The 17,843-nt window shown below is 43.7% G+C and overlaps 1 protein-coding gene across 1 annotated transcript in view; it reads left to right on the top strand.

The window, feature by feature from the left end:
- The first annotated feature begins 16,761 nt into the window (after nucleotides 1–16,761).
- The window catches only part of YWHAE (tyrosine 3-monooxygenase/tryptophan 5-monooxygenase activation protein epsilon), a 44,637-nt gene continuing 43,555 nt past the window's right edge, over nucleotides 16,762–17,843 (top strand). Inside the window, exon 1 of the mRNA XM_027130575.1 lies at nucleotides 16,762–16,927. Within this exon, the coding sequence (XP_026986376.1) occupies nucleotides 16,864–16,927 (64 nt within the window). The 5' untranslated portion in view covers nucleotides 16,762–16,863. The remainder of the gene's footprint in view (nucleotides 16,928–17,843) is intronic.

Below are 17,843 nucleotides of genomic sequence, written 5' to 3'. Positions count from 1 at the left end.
GGGTACTCATAAAAGATGGGATCTGTCATTGGTGTTACTTTGAGGAGTCTCCAGAAGTCATGAAATAATGATTTAAGGGGAATATAAGAATGATTATGTAATGATTGGAAAGCTGGAATGATGTGGACAGATAACATCAGACTTGTCCAGAAATGGTTATATGTGGGTATAAAGAAAATATGGATGTGGTAGGGGCTTTGTAAAGCAGATGAGAAGTGTGGATGTTATACGATAGGTTTTTACAATCATAGGGTAGATATTCAGTGTAATTCCTTCTTTTTTATGTAAGTAGCACTTTTTTCAGAGTAGATAATTTAGGAAATTTGAAAGAGTTAAACATTATGTTCTTCCCATCCTTTCTCAAAGCACATGTATATTTAGATGCATACACACAGTGTGTGAATATATATACCTAAAAGGTTGATTTTATACTCCATAGTCTTACGTCCTGTGGGTAGTGAAGTTTTAAAATGAAATGGACAAGCTTTGCCAGTCATTTATAGAGTATTCTGCCTTGGATCCAAAACAAGCATCTAGTTACTGCTGTATACATAGCAGAGTATCAACCCAGAGTTAAAGGAAGCTCTTGCAAGGGGGCCATCTTTGCTGTACACACACTTAACAGCAAGGTGATTTAAGTATGTTTCCACTTTTTATCAATAAGAAGCTGCCAAATCTTGTGATAGGTTGAGTGTTGGGTTCCTTTATATAGCCTGGAGTGCTCATAACAGCTGTTAAATTTTGTGACCCTTATCTTCAGATTAAAGTCTATTCCTCTTACAGATGTGGAGAGAGAAGTGGCCCTGTCCACAGATGAGAATATGAAAATGGTCTTCCAAAGTTTGGCAGGAGGAAGCTAAGAATTTGGAACTCTGCTGCCACACATATCATGAAGAAAAAGAAATGGGGAGGTAAGGTAGGGGACCAAGAAGAGCTAGCTGTTAAGAAGTGACGTTCAAAAAGAGCAGGGCTTAAGGATCCTCTAGGGACACAGGTTGAAGCGAGCTTAACTTGCCTCCCCCTCTGGCTTAAATGTCGCTTTCTCAGAGATGTCTTCCCTGAACCCCTAAATCCCGTTTATAATCATCACATCATTCACCTTCACAGAGCTCCTCTCAGATTGTAATTATTTCTGTGATTTCATTCCACCTCCTCTGTTAGACTGTCAGTCAGTTCCATCAGGGCAGGAGCCACATCTAATTTGTTCATTATTCTATCGCCAGAGCCCAGCACAGAGCTTGGCTCACAGTTGGCAGTACATATTTGTTGATCAAATAACGTTTTCCTTAGCAGGGTTTGAGTCTGGGGAATAGGGACCCGACCTGTTACCTCTCAGCTGCTGTCCCCAGTATCCCTGGTCTTATGTATGCTCGAAGGCTGTAGGTTCGTTTTAATATCGGTCAGAATAACACCCATTTCCGAAGGTCTTTCTGTTGTAGAAACACGAAATGCTTGACAAAGCCTAGTCTCAAGTTCTCGTGCTTTCCTGTTCTTTCTTTTTCCATAGAAAAGGAGGTGACTGGATTATTTAGAGGGGATCTATATTCATACAATGAAGATTATTCACTGGGTGGTATTTTAATTTCTAGTTTTGACAATATTTTCAAAAAGGCTGAATTTCATTAACAAAAGTGTCAAGATTATGTCTAAATTATCTTGTTCTAAAATACCAATTGTAATGAAAGTAGCTTAATATAGCCTAAACAATATTCAAAGTAGTTATTCCTTATCCTGTTGTCATTTAGGTCTTTCAATAACAGACCTCAGAGGAAGCAACTCAAGAAAGCATCTAAGAGGGGCAGGTAAATTCTCTCTGTGCATTATGGTAAAGGGCATGAACCCATTCTAATGTGAAAGTAGGTAGGAAGTAAAGACAAAATTGGCCTGAGTCTGAGGCCCAAGTCCTTTTATGAGCCTTGTGATATAACAAGAGAAAAGGAGAAAGCCAGATCCCATCCCCAAAAAAGAAGGTAACGAGGAAGTGGTTTATGTAAATTCTTTGGCCACATCTTTTCTCCCACTAGAATCAAGTTCTTCCTCTACTTTCACTTTTTCTTTTGAATAAGAAATTGCCCCAGTTTCTTATTTCCCTTGTTAAACATGCCTGAGGGGTTAGGTTTATGGCTGAACCACCCAGTTGTTTCTTGTTCCTTAGCAAGCTCTGCAATTTGATCAAGGGCAGTCTTTTTTGTTGTCATGGCAACCAACATTTACATAAGCAAGAACTAGGGGAAAACATTTGTTTGGAATGATTTGTGGTAAATTTCATCGTAATGGAAAGGTAAAACACCAACTTGGTGGGCTAGCAGCTAGAATTGGGAAAAACAGGATGAACTTTTCCGGTTCTTTTTAGTGAGATCTATTTGATAGGTACCACTTTTGGCTATCAAAAAACCCTGATGTCTAGGAAAAAAGGAATACATGTAATGATCTTTAGTTCTGTCCTTGATCACATTTTCAATAGCAATTAGGACATGGTGTATGTGTGGATGCCTGTTCTTCTAAAGCAGAGGTTATTGATCCAGAATCTTGATCCCTGGGGAATCCACAGATAGACTCATAAAGGGTGTGGCAGAGATAGCTCACTCAAAGCCATGTTCTTTTCTTCCTGTGCATCGTACATTTTCCAGGCTTCCTTGTATTACATATGACCATGTGATTGAGTTCAGCCAATGGACTGTGCACAGAAGTGCCTGTACCACTTTCAGGCCTGGCCTATAGAAACCTTCCACAGGTGTTCCTCCATGCTCTTCCTTTCCATCAGGTGGGAATGGAGATGACACCCAGGGCAAATCCTTCATCCACCTGAGCCCAAAGTGACTACACAGAGAAGGGCCTCTTTGGCTTGGTGACTGGCTTAATTAGCAAGAAATAAACTTTTGTTCAACCATATGTTTTAAGGTCAAATAGTTACATTAGTTAGCCTACTCTGACTAATCCAATTCAACTCCACAAGGGAGTTGAATTGGATAGGTGAGAGGTTGACCAACTGGCGGGTTGTTAGGACCACATGATGCCAAAGCTTTGTTGAAATCAATAAGATGCTTCAGGCACCTCAGATAAATAACTTTTTAGTGTATGTCTGTCCTATGTAATACCTGAAATTGAAATTTAACTGAGCATCCTCTATTTTTATTTGCTAAATCTGGCAGTTCTATCCCTGGTCTCCCCTTTAGAGAAATACTGCTGCAGGGCTGCTGCTCTTTCCTCCACAGGAATTGAATTCTTCTGAAGGAAAAACAATCCAAACTAGGACACCTAGGGCCAACCAGCTCATTCCGTAGCTCACATTCTTGTCATCTTTGCTAATTGCCCCAAGTGTAAATCCCTCTAGTCACCTCTCATTTTGTCACTGGCATCCTCAAGCTGTACTGGGTCTTCTCTTCTGTCCCCCATTTTTGTACGTTACTCCATCTTTGAAGCTTTTGCCAACCTGTTAGGCTCCCTGCCACTTTACTGTTGCCAATCAAATTTCTCCTCATTTATTAAAGATTTTTGACGTCTGGCTCACAGTGTTTCTTCTTGCCAAGGTCTGCTGTCTTCTGGGGTTACCCATCCATCACCTAGCTTTTCACTTTATTGACCACCTCAAATCCATTATCTTGTACTGTTATATCCCCGGAATCTTAAACATCTTACTCCCTGACCACTACTTTCTAGCCTTCCAGTTCTCTCACTGTCTTCCCAAAGCCTTTGCTCTTCCATTTCAAGGCACCTTCTAGTTCCTAAACTCTTCAGCTACCAGCCATCTACTATCCTTTTTTTTTTCTAGTTAGATAATGAAGAAATACATAAAATATTGTCAGGTCTCAGATATATCCAACTGCCCACTGGACACCTTTTGGATATCTTGAAGGCACCTCAAACTCAGTATATTCCAAACTGGATTCATCATCCCTTCCCTTATCTGCCCCTCATACACATTCCCTATCTCAATGTCTATCACCGATTGGCTAAGCCAAAAACCTGGGGACCATCTTTTATTCCTTCCTCTGGAGAGTTCATCACCCCATTTCTAGTCATTTACCAAGTCCTAACTCCTGAGCATCTAAAATCAGTTTACTTACCTCCATCCCCACTGCTGCTACCTTAGTTCAAACTACCAATGTTTCTCATCTGGATCAGCTCAAAAGCCACCTGGGTGCCTTTAGTTTTGGTCCCTCCAGTCCCTTTGTTATATTGCAGCCTTGGTGAGCTTTCTATAATTTAGATTAGATTAGATTATATTCTCCTTCAGCAGATATCTAAACTCCCTGCAAAGGGATACAGAGCTCTTTATGTTCTAGTTCCTGCTCCTCTCTCCAGCCTCCCCTCTCGTCACTTTCTCTGCTGTACTCTGGGCTCTAGCCATACTGAGTTTGTATACTTTTTTACCTGACCCACCTGCTCACCCCTCCAGGCTTTCGTACAGTCTGTACCTCTATCTGGCTCACCTTCGATTACTAGTCTTACCAGACACTCTGATTTGGGTTATGTATCTGTTCCATGTCCTGTCTTGGCAATATGTGCTTACAGTTGTCACACTGAACTGAAATTGCCTGTGCATGTGTCTGTCACAAGACCAAGACTTCTCATTGTATTTCCAACACCCAGCTCTGCTTGACACACAGCAGATACCCAGGGTATGTATTTTGAACAAAAGAATGAAAAACAGGATAGGTGGGCTAGAGGTCATCAAAAGCCAAGTGGGAGCAGTGGGTAGTATTACTCCTAGGGACTTAAAGTTAGTGTCAGTTAGCTTTTGCTGCAAAATAAACCACATCAATACTTAATGGCTTAAAACAACAGTCATTTATCTTAATTCTACAGCTCAGCTGTTTGGGTTGGGTTAGGTTCTGCTGGACAGTTCTTCTGGTCTGGTCTAGTCTCACTGATGTATCTGAGGTCAGCTTCTGGTTGGCTGGGGGCTGGCTGGTCTTGGATGGCCCTTAGCTGACCGAGTTTAGTCTCTGCTTCCTGTGATCTTCCATCCTCCAACAGAGCAGCCCACACTGTTTCTCATGGCTATTGACAGGGTTCCAAGAGAACAGATGGAATCACACAAGGCTTCATAAGGCCTAGCCTTAGAACTGACACAGTATCAATTCCACTGCATTCTATTTCTTAAAGCAAGTCATAAGGCCAGCTCAAATTCAAGGAGTGAAAAAATAGATTTCACCTCTTGATGGGAGAAGCTATATAGTCATACTGCAAAGGGGTGTGGATATAGGAAGAGTGAAGGATTGTGGCTACTTTTGGAAGCTACACAGCTACCCCAAAGGAACTGTTTGACTAAAATGTGTGAAGAAGCACAGATTCCTAGGAAGCATCATCACTGGGTGAGTCAATACCCAAATGTTCATAGTTTTTCTTCATTTTATTTTGTAACTTGAACATTTTGCATGTGTAATCATGATTTTCAGTACCTGCTAAAATAGGTGTTTGGAACTGGACCATGGGGACTGTTTGAGAAGAAAGGCACTTGCAAAAATGTCACTGAGAATGAAGACTCTGACAGGAAGCTTCATAAGGGAAGGGGCTGTGTCCACTTTATCAACTTATATCTGTAGCATCTCACATGATTAGCACATGGAAAGCACTCAGCAAATATTTGTTGAATGGTTAATAGTAAACGTCTATTTACCGTTGTAAAGGAGAGCTGAATGTATAGTCTTCACTAGCAGTATGGCTGCGTGTGGACATGCAGGTGATGCCCTTTCCAAGGACATGCCGAGCAAGGAGGAGTGGAGCCGAAATCCAACCTGCACTGGGCTAGCCAAGAAGCAGGCCTGGTCCCTGGCTTCATCAACCTGCAGGAGGCATCATTTTAAATTCAAAAGCACATTTTGCTTGCTAAGCATTGAGCCTCTAGGGCTGCATATATGTGGAAAGGGCACCTATTTTATGTCTCAGAAGTGCCCTGTGGGCTAGCAGGGCCCCAATACTCAACCTAAGGTAGCAGAGAAATGGTTTCTGAGGAACATGAGATGGCACAAAATGCACAAAGCAAGGAAAGTAAGCACAAAACACTGTTCTTATAAGTGGATCAAGATAAATGAATGAGGGATTGAGAGAACCAGGAACAAGAAAAAGAGACTTAGGTTAATATATCTGAATCGAATTCAGAAACCAACTAAAAGTTAACAGACCAGAACATTGAAGCACCCAAAATGTGATTTGTTTCTGTAAAAGGCAAATCTATATAGAGAGAAAATAGATTAATGGTTGCCTGGGGCTGAGAGTAGGAATGGGGATTGACTGCAAATGCGCTCACAGTTTCATTTTAAGGTGATGGAAGTGTTCTAAAATTAGATTGTGGCCGTAGTTGTACAGTTCTGTAAATGTACTAATGGTATATTGAATGGTATGCTTAAAATGGGTGGATTGTATGGTATGTAAATTATATCTCAATAAAACCATTTTAAAAACATTGTCTCTTCAGTGTTAACGTCACTAAAAGCGAACAAGACATTGTCTCTGTTGTGATACAACAGGAAGCTCACAGCAAGCATCACCTCTGAGGCATTCAAACCCTGCAAAATTGACCCTGACTCTAATCCAGCTATTAGTTTACAGGAAGTGTGAGGAATAGGGGAACAAGTTAAATAACACCATAAGAAGCTGAAGAAACAAATCCAGGATGGGAGATGTTCTATAAAACAAATGGCCCAGTTTCTTCTGAAATCAGTGACATGAAAAAGGACAGGAAGGGATATCTGTTATGGATAAAGAGACTTCACAGACCTATCAACTGACGCTCTCTGTGAATTTAGTTTGTATCCTGACTCAGGTAAACCAACTGGAAAAAAACACCAGACAAACATGGGAAAGTGAACACAGGTTGGATATTAGATGATGTTAAGAAATGTGAATCTTCTGGGGTGTAATAATGTTACTGTGATTATACTAACAAAATCTGTTAGTGATACTGTGGGAGACAAAATAATAGACCCCCAAAGAGGTCTACATCCTGATCCCTGGAACTTGTTACCTTACATGACAAAGGGGGTTTTGCAGTTGTGATTAAGTTGAAGATCTTGACCTGGGGAAATTACCCTGGATTATCTTGGTGGGCCCAATGTAATCACAAGTGGCTTTATAAGAGGGATACAAGAGGAGTCCGTGAGAAAAAGAAGATGTGACAGTGGAACCAGAGGTTGCAATGAGGCACTTTGAAGATGGAGGAAGGGGCAGTCAGTCATGGAACACAGGCAGACTGAGTTGGAAATGGCAAGGAAATGGAAACCCTTTTAGAGCCTCCAGAAGGAACACAGTCCTGCTGACACCTTGATTTTCTTATCCACCAGAAACATAATATATTTGTGTGTAAACCACAAAACTTGTAATTTGCTGTAGTAGTTATAGGAGAGTATTACAAATATCTTCATGAATATAGCCTTTTGGTTCAACTGAATTATTTTTAGCACAAATTCCCAGGAGTAGGACTACTGGGTCGTGGCTGTTACCACCATGATTATATTGCTCTCCAAAGGACGTTTACCAATTGTCAACACTGATAACAGAATAACCTAGAAAGTGTGGACCACCATTAAGCTTTTCTTTTCTTTTTTTTTTTTTTGCGGTACGCGGGCCTCTCACTGTTGTGGCCTCTCCCGTTGCGGAGCACAGGCTCCGGATGCGCAGTCTCAGCGGCCATGGCTCACTGGGCCCAGCCGCTCTGCGGCATGTGGGATCTTCCCGGACCGGGGCACGAACCCGTGTCCCCTATATTGGCAGGCGGACTCTCAACCACTGCGCCACCAGGGAAGCCCCACCATTAAACTTTTAAAAGATAAGTTAGTGGACTTCCCTGGTGGCGCAGTGGTTAAGAATCCGCCTGCCAAGGCAGCAGTCATGGGTTCGATCTCCGGTCCAGGAAGATCACACATGCCACGGAGCAACTAAGCCCGTGCACCACAACTACCGAGCCTGCGCTCAAGAGACCGAGAGCCACAACTGCTGGGCCTGCGTGCCACAACTACTGAAGCCCGTGTGCCTAGAGCCCGTGCTCTGCAACAAGGGAAGCCACTGCAATGAGAAGCCTGCGCACTGCAACGAAGAGTAGCCGCCCCCAACTTGACGCAACTAGAGAAAGCCCCCATGCAGCAACGAAGACCCAATGCAGCCAAAAATAATAAATAATTAAAAAAATAAAAGATAATTTAGTATGCTTATAAGTATGCCTCCTATAGCAATGTGAATGTACTTAACATTACTGAACTCTATACTTAGAATTGGTTAAGATAACTGTTATGTGTATTTTACCACAATTAAATTTTTTATTTTAATTTTTAAAAAGAATTAAAACATTAAAAAAATATTTAGTTGGTTGCGCCAGGTCTTCATTGCGGCTCGTGGGCTCCTTCGTTGTGGCACGCGAACTCTTAGTTGCGGCATGCATGTGGAATCTAGTTCCCCAACCAGGGATTGAACCCAGGCCCCCTGCTTTGGGAGCATGGAGTCCCATCCACTACGCCACCAGCGAAGTCCCTAAAAATTTAAAAAAGTATATCTCAGCCACTTTTTTTGTATGTTTTTATTACCAGTGAAAATGAATCTATTTCCATTTATTTACTCCTTGAATTTCCTCATGTATGAATTACCAGGTTATATCCTATGCATATGTTATTTATTGGACTTACTGTTTATTCAAGTAGTCGATTGTTACTTTTTTAAAAATAAATTTATTATTTAGTTAGTTAGTTTAGGCTGCGTTGGGTCTTCATTGCTGGGCGCGGGCTTTTTCTCTAGTTGCGGTGAGCCGGGGCTACTCTTTTCATTGTGGTGCGTGGGCTTCTCATTGTGGTGGCTTCTCTTGTTGCGGAGCACAGTCTCTAGGCATGTGGGCTTCAGCAGTTGCAGCACGCAGGCTCAGTAGTTGCAGCATGCGGGCCTTAGAGCTCACGTGCTTCAGTACTTGTGGCTCGCAGGCTCTAGAGCGCAGGCTCAGTAGTTGTGGCGCACAGGTTTAGTTGCTCCGTGGCATGTGGCATTTTCCTGGAGCAGGGCTCGAAACCATGTCCCCTGCGTTGGCAGGATTCTTAACCACTGCGGCAAAACAGAGATGTCCAAAGACACAATAACCTTTTAAAAAAATAAGCCCTAAACTGCAAGATCCTGTAGGCAATGAGTAATCATATTTTTTAACATCTTATTTCCTTCTTGCAGTGGTTAGTATACTGCCATGTGTCGGCGATTATTTCCTCAAGACAGGTCAAATGAGTTATTTCTATTAAAGGAGATTCTTCAGTAAAGTTGGAAAACTCCAATTTAGGGGTGTGATCTATTGACCTGGTGATGTTGGTGACATGTCCATCAACACAGCAGCATGAGAAGTGCAGTACCATACTGTGGGATCCACCCTCAGTTCAGCACCATGATTTTTTTTTTTTATCAGTTTATAATCCCAGATGCTATATCATAAATATTTCTCTTTATATTTTTGTTGCCCTGTCCACAATTTCTGTCCCTTTTAGTTCTGTTGGTTGAGAGAACAGGCAGTACAGAGGATCAATCTAAGGTTTCAGATTTCTGCCTTTTCAGCAGTTTCTGAAAAGGCACCTTCAGATAGACTTTAGCCAGTCTTGGGAGACTATTCAGGAGAGAAGACCCAGTGGTTAAAAAGATGTTACTCCTAATCTCTGCATATCCTGTGGTCAATATGGCAGCAGGGCCAGCTTTGTAAGGTGGGGTGGGTTTTGTGAACATGTGGACCAACTCTATGATTTGGCCACCCCTGTTGGGGGATCACCCCTATTAAATGATCACCTTCTACCTTTTCACTGCTACTCTTCTCAAGAGAACCCTACACACGTTCTCGCCTTCTTTGTGCTTCAACCAAATGCAGTCTGGCTTCCAACACCCTTTTGAAACTGATCTTGAATGAAGGTCACTAATGACCTAATTGCTATGACCAGTGGCTTTTCCTCAGTGCTAATCTTGATGTCTCTGGAGAATTTAATTCGACCATCCCCTTATTTTTGAACGCTTCTCACTTGTATTTTATGACACTAACTTCTCCTGGTTCTTGCTCAAGCGTGAACCATACAAACATTAATAAACATAGCTAACATTCATTGAGTATCAGGTTCTTTTCTTTCAATCTCCCACTTACAAGGAAAATTCTATTCTCATTTTATAGGTGAGAAAACTGAGGTGTAAATAAGTTGAGTAATAGGCTTCCATTGCACAGGTGATAAGGAGCCATTGAACCCAGGGATTCCAAGAGCAGAGCCCATCACCTTTGCTGTGATGTGTCTGGGAGGGATTTCTAGAGGTCAGCAAATTCAGCTGTTTCACTTCATTTCTGCAAAAAATGCCATTGGGATTTTCATAGAGATTGCATTGAATCTGTAGATCACTTTGTGTAATAATGTTATACTAACAATACTGAATCTTCTGATCCGAGAACACAGAGTGTCTTTCCATTCATTTAGGTTTCCTTTAATTTCTTTCAGCAGTGTTTTGTAGTTTTTCCAGGACATCTTTCACGTTCTTGATCAGTTTATTCCTATTTTATTATTTTTGATACTCTTATGAATAGAATTGTTTTTCTTAATTTCCTCTTTGTATTGTTCATTTGCGACTGTATAAAAATACAACCGACTTGTGTGTTGCTTTTTGTATCCTCCAACTTTGCTGAATGTTTATTTTCTTACCATTTTTTTTTTTTGTAGAACCTTTAGAGTTTTCTACATACAAGGTCATGTCTGTGAACAGAGATACTTTTGCTTCTTACTTTACAATTTGGATGCCTTCTATTTCTTTTTATTCCCCAATTGCTCTGGCTAGAATTTCTAGAACTATGCTTGAATAGAAGTGGCAAAAGGGCGCATCTTATCTTGTTTATGATCTTAGGGTGAAGCTTTTGGTCTTTCACCATTGAGTATGATGTTAGCTGTGAGTTTCAAATATGGCCTTCATTATGCTGAGGAAGTTCCCTTCTATTCCTATCTTATTATTTTTATCATGAAAGGATGTTGGATTTCGTCAAATGATTTTTTTTGCATCAATTGAGCTGATTTTTTTTGTTCCCCTTCATTCTGTTAATGTAGGGTATCAATTACATGGATTGAATTTCTTGAAACAGCCTTCCATTCCTTGGTTAAATCCTACTTGGGGGCCTCCCTGGTGGCGCAGTGTTTGAGAGTCCGCCTGCCGATGCAGGGCACACGGGTTTGTGCCCCGGTCCGGGAGGATACCACATGCCGCGGAGTGGCTGGGCCCGTGAGCCGTGGCCACTGAGCCTGCGCGTCCGGAGCCTGTGCTCTGCAACGGGAGAAGCCGCAGCAGTGAGAGGCCCGCGTACCAAAAAAAAAAAAAAAAAAATCCTACTTGGTCTTTTAAATTTAATATGCTGCTGAATTTAGTTTGCTATTATTTTGTTGAAGGTTTTTGCATCCGTATTCATAAAGGATATTGGCTTGTAGTTTTCTTTTCTTGTAGTGTCTTTGTCTGGCTTTGGTATTAGAGGTCAGGTAATGCTGGTCTAACTAAATGAAGTAGAAAGTTTTCTATTTTTTTGGAAGAGTTTAAGAAGGATTAGTGTTGTTTATCGTGTTTTGTAGACACATTCACCAGTGAAGCCATCTAGTCCTGGGATTTTCTTTGTTGGAAGATTATTTTTTCTTTGTGGTAAAGCATGCATAACATAAAATTTACTCTTTTAATAATTTTTTAGTGTACAGTTTAATGGCATAAGTACATACATTCACATTGTTGTGCTGTTGGGAAGTTTTTTTTTTTGCGGTACGCGGGCCACTTACTCTTGTGGCCTCTCCCGTTGCGGAGCACAGGCTCCGGACGCGCAGGCTCAGCGGCCATGGCTCACAGGCCCAGCCGCTCCGCGGCATGTGGGATCTTCCCGAACCGGGGCACGAACCCGTGTCCCCTGCATCGGCAGGCGGACTCTCAACCACTGCGCCACCAGGGAAGACCTGTTGGGAAGTTTTTGATTACTGGTTCAATCTCCTTATTTGTTATACATCAGTTCAGATTTTCTATTTCTTCTCGAGTCAGTTTTGGTAGTTTGTGTGTATAATAATCTGTTTCTACACACAACATTTCTGATACCAAGTGTGTGTGTTTTCCACATCAAGCAGTTTTCCAATTCTCTGTGGATACCAACTGGGTGTTCTATAATTTAATTCATTTTTGACACTACCTGGAGTTAATACAACCAATTATACATTCAAATTAGGGGGAAAAAAAAGTGCTGCTGGAAAATGGCACCGGTAGACTTGCTTGACGCAGGGTTGCCACAAACCTTCAATTTGTAAAAAAACCCACAGTATCGGGCTTCCCTGGTGGCACAGTGGTTGAGAGTCTGCCTGCTGGTGCAGGGGACATGGGTTCGAGCCGTGGTCTGGGAAGATCCCACATGCCACGGAGCAACTAGGCCCGTGAGCCACAACTGCTGAGCCTGCTCGTCTGGAGCCTGTGCTCCGCAAAAAGAGAGGCCGCGACAGTGAGAGACCCGCGCACCGCGATGAGGAGTGGCCCCTGCTTGCCACAACTAGAGAAAGCCCTCGCACAGAAGCAAAGACCCAACACAGCAAAAATTAATTAATTAATTAATAAACAAACACAACCACAGTAGCTGCAAAGTGCAATAAAGTGAAGTGCAACAAGACGAAGTATGCCCATACAAGAGTTTTAGGAGCTCTCTGTTAAGAACCAAGGACAAAGACCAAATATATATTTCTTATTGTATCATGATATCAGTGTGTTTCTAGGAATTTGTTCATTTCATTTGTTATCCAATTTATAAAACCCTTACACTCCTTATTTCGGTAAGGTTGGTGGTAACGTCCTCATTTTCATTTCTAATTTTAATAATTTGAGTCTTCTTTTTTTCATAGTCAATCTAACTACAGGTTTTTCAGTTTTGTTAATCTTTTCAAAGAACCAACTCAGTTTGTTGATTTTCTTTTTTTTCTGTTTTCTATTTTACTTATCTCCACTTTAATATTTTTTATTTATTTCCTTATGTTGTACTTCTTGTAGTTCCTTAAGTTGTACAGTTAGGTTATCAATGTGAGAGCCTTCTTTTTTAAAATCTGTTTAACACATATATGTTTTAATTGAAGTATAGTTGATATACAATATTTCAGGTGTACAGCAAAGTGAATCAGTTACGTGTGTGTATATATATATATATATATATGCAGATTCTTTTCCATTACAGGTTATTACAAGGTATTAAATATAGTTCCTTGTGCTATATAGTAGGTCCTTGTTGTTTATCTGTTGGTTTTTTTTTGGCTGCGCCACGCGGCTTCTTGGATCTTAGTTCCCTGACCAGGGATTGAACCGGGCCCGCGGCAATGAAAGCAATGAGTCCTAACCACTGGACTGCCAGGGAATTCCCATTGTTTATCTATTTTATATATAGTAGTGTGTATCTGTTAATTCCAAACCGAAATTCCCAATTTACCCCCCCCCCCCCGCTTTAACAAGTATTTATAGAACACCGGAAGTGTGAGTGCTTAGATCTGATCCCCAACTTCTACGTGCTAATTGAGATATTTACTCCTCACTCCCTCAGATTTCCTAAGGATGAGACTGCTCAGTGAGACTCTGACTGTACCTGCTGCATCACAAAGATCTACGCAGAGCACGATGGGCATGGGGGCTGAGGGAGGAACACCCATGTAGGCAGTGTGGATCTCACCAGGTACATTTATTCATGCCAGCAGGTCAGTGGCAGGTTCCCATCTGACACAGCTTGCTGAAATCTACAGCCAGACTAACGTTCCCTCCAAGTAAAGCTGGTTAATGATGACCAAGAGCAGGCGCAGGACTGCTCACGGTCATCATGAGCAGTCAAATTTCAAAGCTTTACTTCTTTTATCAGTACTCCTGATTTTGTTTGTTTGTTTGTGTTTTTTTTTTTTTTTTTTGCAGTACGCGGGCCTCTCACTGTTGTGGCCTCTCCCGTTGCGGAGCACAGGCTCCAGACGCACAAGCTCAGCGGCCATGGCTCACGGGCCCAGCCGCTCTGCGGCATGTGGGATCTTCCCGAACGGGGCACGAACCCGTGTCCCCTGCATCGGCAGGCGGACTCTCAACCACTGCGCCACCGGGGAAGCCCAGTACTCCTGATTTTATAAATGAAGCCCACCAACTCCATTCCTACCCAAACCTCTTGGTAAACTTGTGTATAGTAGGGCTTCACAGGGATCCAAATATTTTTTTTTCCAAATATTTTTAATAAAGCTTTGAAGCATATGGGAGTAGGACCAAAGACTCAGGCTGACCCAACCTGCAAGATCCTTCTGCTTTCTAAAAATTTTTTTTAACATTTTTTTGTTTGTTTTTTTGTGTTGGGTCTTCATTGCTGTGCGTGGGCTTCCTCTAGTTGTGGCGAGCGGGGGCTACTCTTCGTTGCGGTGCGTGGTCTTTTTGTTGCTGTGGCTTCTCTTGTTGCAGAGCAAGGACTCTAGGTGCATGGGCTTCAGTAGTTGCAGCATGTGGGCTCAATAGTTGCGGCACACGGGCTCAGTAGTTGTGGCTTGTGGGCTCTAGAGTGCAGGCTCAGTAGTTGCGGCGCACAGGCTTAGTTGCTCTGCAGCATGTGGGATTTTCCTGGACCAGAGATCGAACCCATGTCCCCTGTGTTGGCAGGTGGGTTCCTAACCACTGCGCCACCAGGGAAGTCCCCTTCTTTTTAATGTAGACATTTACAGCTATAAATTTCCCTTAGCAGGATTTTTGCTGCATCTCATAATTTTTGGTATAGTGTATTTTAATTTTTATTAATTTCAAGGTATTTTCTAATTTCCCTTGTATTTTCTTCTTTGACCCATCAGTTAGTTAACAGTGTTAGTTAATTTCCACATATCTGCAGATTTTCCTAGTTTTCCTTCTCTTATTGATTTCTAACTTCATTCCTTTGTGACAAGAAAAGACACTTTGTATGATTTCAATCTTTTCTTTTTTTTTTTTTTTTGCGGTACGCGGGCCCGTCACTGCCATGGCCTCTCCCGTCGCGGAGCACAGGCTCCGGACACGCAGGCTCAGCGGTCATGGCTCACGGGCCCAGCCGCTCCGCGGCACGTGGGATCCTCCTGGACCAGGGCACGAACCCGCGCCCCCTGCACCAGCAGGCGGACTCTCAACCACTGCGCCACCAGGGAAGCCCTGATTTCAATCTTTTAATATTAAGATTTGTTTTGTGGCCTAACATATGGTCTCCAGTTAACTTTACAGATGAACATGAAGCTCGGAGGTGAAATGACTTTCTGAAGGTCACACATTTGTTTAGTTATAGAATTAGGGCTAGAACCCAGGTCTTTTGATTCTTAGTCATTCATCATTGACATTTGATAAGATGTATTAAAAGTGTGAAGGGGCTTAAGGAGCCAAACTTTGCTGGCTCTTCTGCTTTCTCCTATCACTTGAAAGTAAGTATTCTCCAAGGTTTTGTTTGTCCTCCTACCTCCACACATTCTCTAGCTGCTTCCATTGCAGCCTCCTTCCAGCTTGGAATGCCAGTCCCCTTTTCCAATTCCATGCCTGTTATTTCTACTTTAGTGATATGTGAGAACCTTAGAACCAACATGTGATAAAAGGAACTCAGGTTTTTCTCTGCATTCCGTCAGCAAATTTTCCTAGCATTCCTTTTTTTGTTGTTAACGGTACTGCCACTCATTATCCCAGTGACTCAGGGTGGGAAGACTGAAGGTCAATTTTAATTTTTTTTCCCTTCACAAGGTCTTCAAATCTGATTAGCTGGAAACTCTTGTGGTTTCCCTCTGTAGTACTATTCCTATTTGTCCTTTCTTTCACATTTTCACTGCTATTCTATTACCTTTTGCCTGTATTATTGTAATAACCTGATAATTTATGCTGCTCTTTAATTACTGCTATACAATATTTATAATCTTTTTAAAGAATAACTATGACGGTGTCATCCTCCTCGCAAAATCATCAAACAGTAGCTTTCTTGCACCCACTGAATAAGGTGCACACTTCTCAGCTTGCCATCCAGGGCTCCTCATAATTTTGTTCCAAGCTTTTTATTCCACGTTTATTGCAGACTTTACCACACGGCATATGCTCTAAGTACCTAAGCCTTAGTCTTGCAACACATACTGTACTGAGTACAAGGTGCTGCGAATCCATTGGGAAGCAAAACAGACCAGGTCCTTTCCCATTCTTGCCTCCTGGATCTCAGTCTGATCTTGGACCTACTCTTCTGCACCTTGCACTCCAGACCAGGCTCCTCTAAGAACTTCCCTGTTCCTACCCATGGTGGGCCTAAAGGGAAAAAGGCGGCTGAGGAAGAGGAACAGGAAAAGATTGCAAAGTGCGAAGGTCAAGTGTGAAATCTGCAGCCCTCCTTCCCCTATCAACTACAGCAGGGCCCAACTCTTTACCCCGGAGTTAAACGGGTCTGAATAAGGGCCAGGACTGGGCTTGGCTGAGAAAACGGGGGCAATGGGAGAGAAGTTGGTTTCGGAGAGGAAAGCTTGCGATTTCAAAAACCTTTACAGCCTCTCGTTTCTCAGTCCGCAGTCCAGGCTCTCCTGCTCACTCTCTCCTGGAGCCGTCCAAGCTAGCCTCACCTGGCCTCCCTCGCTCCCTCGTGGCGCTCTCCCTCCCCGCAGTCGCAGTTCCCGCCTAGAGCAGCCGCTGAGCCCACGGAGGAGGGGCGTCTAGCTGGTTCCAGCCTCTTCGGGCACTTAGCTCGCGGACCCGCCCCCCGCGCCAGTTGCCAGGGAGCGGTTGCCATAGAGCTGAGCAGTTGTCCGCGTGCGCAGGCGGAAGTCCCGGATTGAGGCGCCGCCATTTTTGCAGCCCGGGCGCGGAGCGAGAGGCTGAGAGTTGGAGACGCTATCCGCTTCCATCCGTCGCGCAGACCCTGCCGGAGCCGCTGCCGCTATGGATGATCGGGAGGATCTGGTGTACCAGGCGAAGCTGGCCGAGCAGGCTGAGCGATACGACGGTGAGTTGGCGGGGCAACGGGGGGCTGGAATTCTCGGACCCTCTGCCGCCGCCCACAGAGGCCGGGAGCAGGAGACAAAATGGCGGCATCGTCTCCAAGCCTAGCCCGGGGACGTGGATTCGGGAAGCAGGAAATGGCCTCTGGGCTCCCGGAGCGGTGGGAGGCTCCAGGCTCAGGAATTTGACCTGTTCGCAGTCCTCAGCTGCAGACATTCGCGAGCCGAGGAGACCAAGGCCACAGGGTGGAGGAGTTGGTTGTAAAATGGCGGCTTGGGGGGGAGGGCGAGTCCCGGGGCGGGGGCGGGGGAGGAGATGGCGGGTGCTGTCTCCGGGCGAGCAATCCCCAGGGGAGTTTCTGGGCCGGTTTTGGGACGTGGTGAACAATTTGGTGGCGTGATGAGGGAAGAAACACCCGCCACATGGGGGAGAGTGGCGACTCGGCGCTGTAGCGCGGGCGCCTTTCAGGGAAATATGGCGGGTGGGGGCGGTGGCTTTTCCCCGGAGGCCCAAAGTGGGGCGGCGGCTGTGGAGTCTCACAAAGGAGAACCCTTGCAAGCGGAGGCCTTCTCTGGGCTTGTGGTGGGGGGCCGTCTTGGATGAGGGTGGGGGAAGGGGGGAGAGAGTGGGAATCACTGCAGTTCATCCTTGGGCGGAGGCCAGCTGAGATGCTACGGTCGGATTTCCTTCCCGTAGGCCGGCACACCTTGTAGCGGGGTTTTTTAGGCTTTCCGTTCAACCTCGCTTTTTTCTAGGGAGGTCTAGAAAAATCTCTTTCACGTTCCCTGTTCTCAGACTTATCCCAGAGAGCTCGAAGTTTCTGTAATCATTTTCTGGCTCCATAAGTTGTGGGTTCTGCTGGATAGAACATTGAACAGGAAACAAGGAGATCATGACTCTTAGTCTCTTTTCCATGCCTG

The sequence above is a fragment of the Aethalodelphis obliquidens genome, unplaced genomic scaffold (assembly GCF_003676395.1).
Source record: "Aethalodelphis obliquidens isolate GAN/ISIS:26980383/991018 unplaced genomic scaffold, ASM367639v1 scaffold38, whole genome shotgun sequence".
Lineage (NCBI taxonomy): Eukaryota > Metazoa > Chordata > Mammalia > Artiodactyla > Delphinidae > Aethalodelphis > Aethalodelphis obliquidens.
The sequence above is the reverse complement of the archived record's forward strand: the minus strand, read 5'-3'. Positions and strand labels throughout refer to the sequence as shown.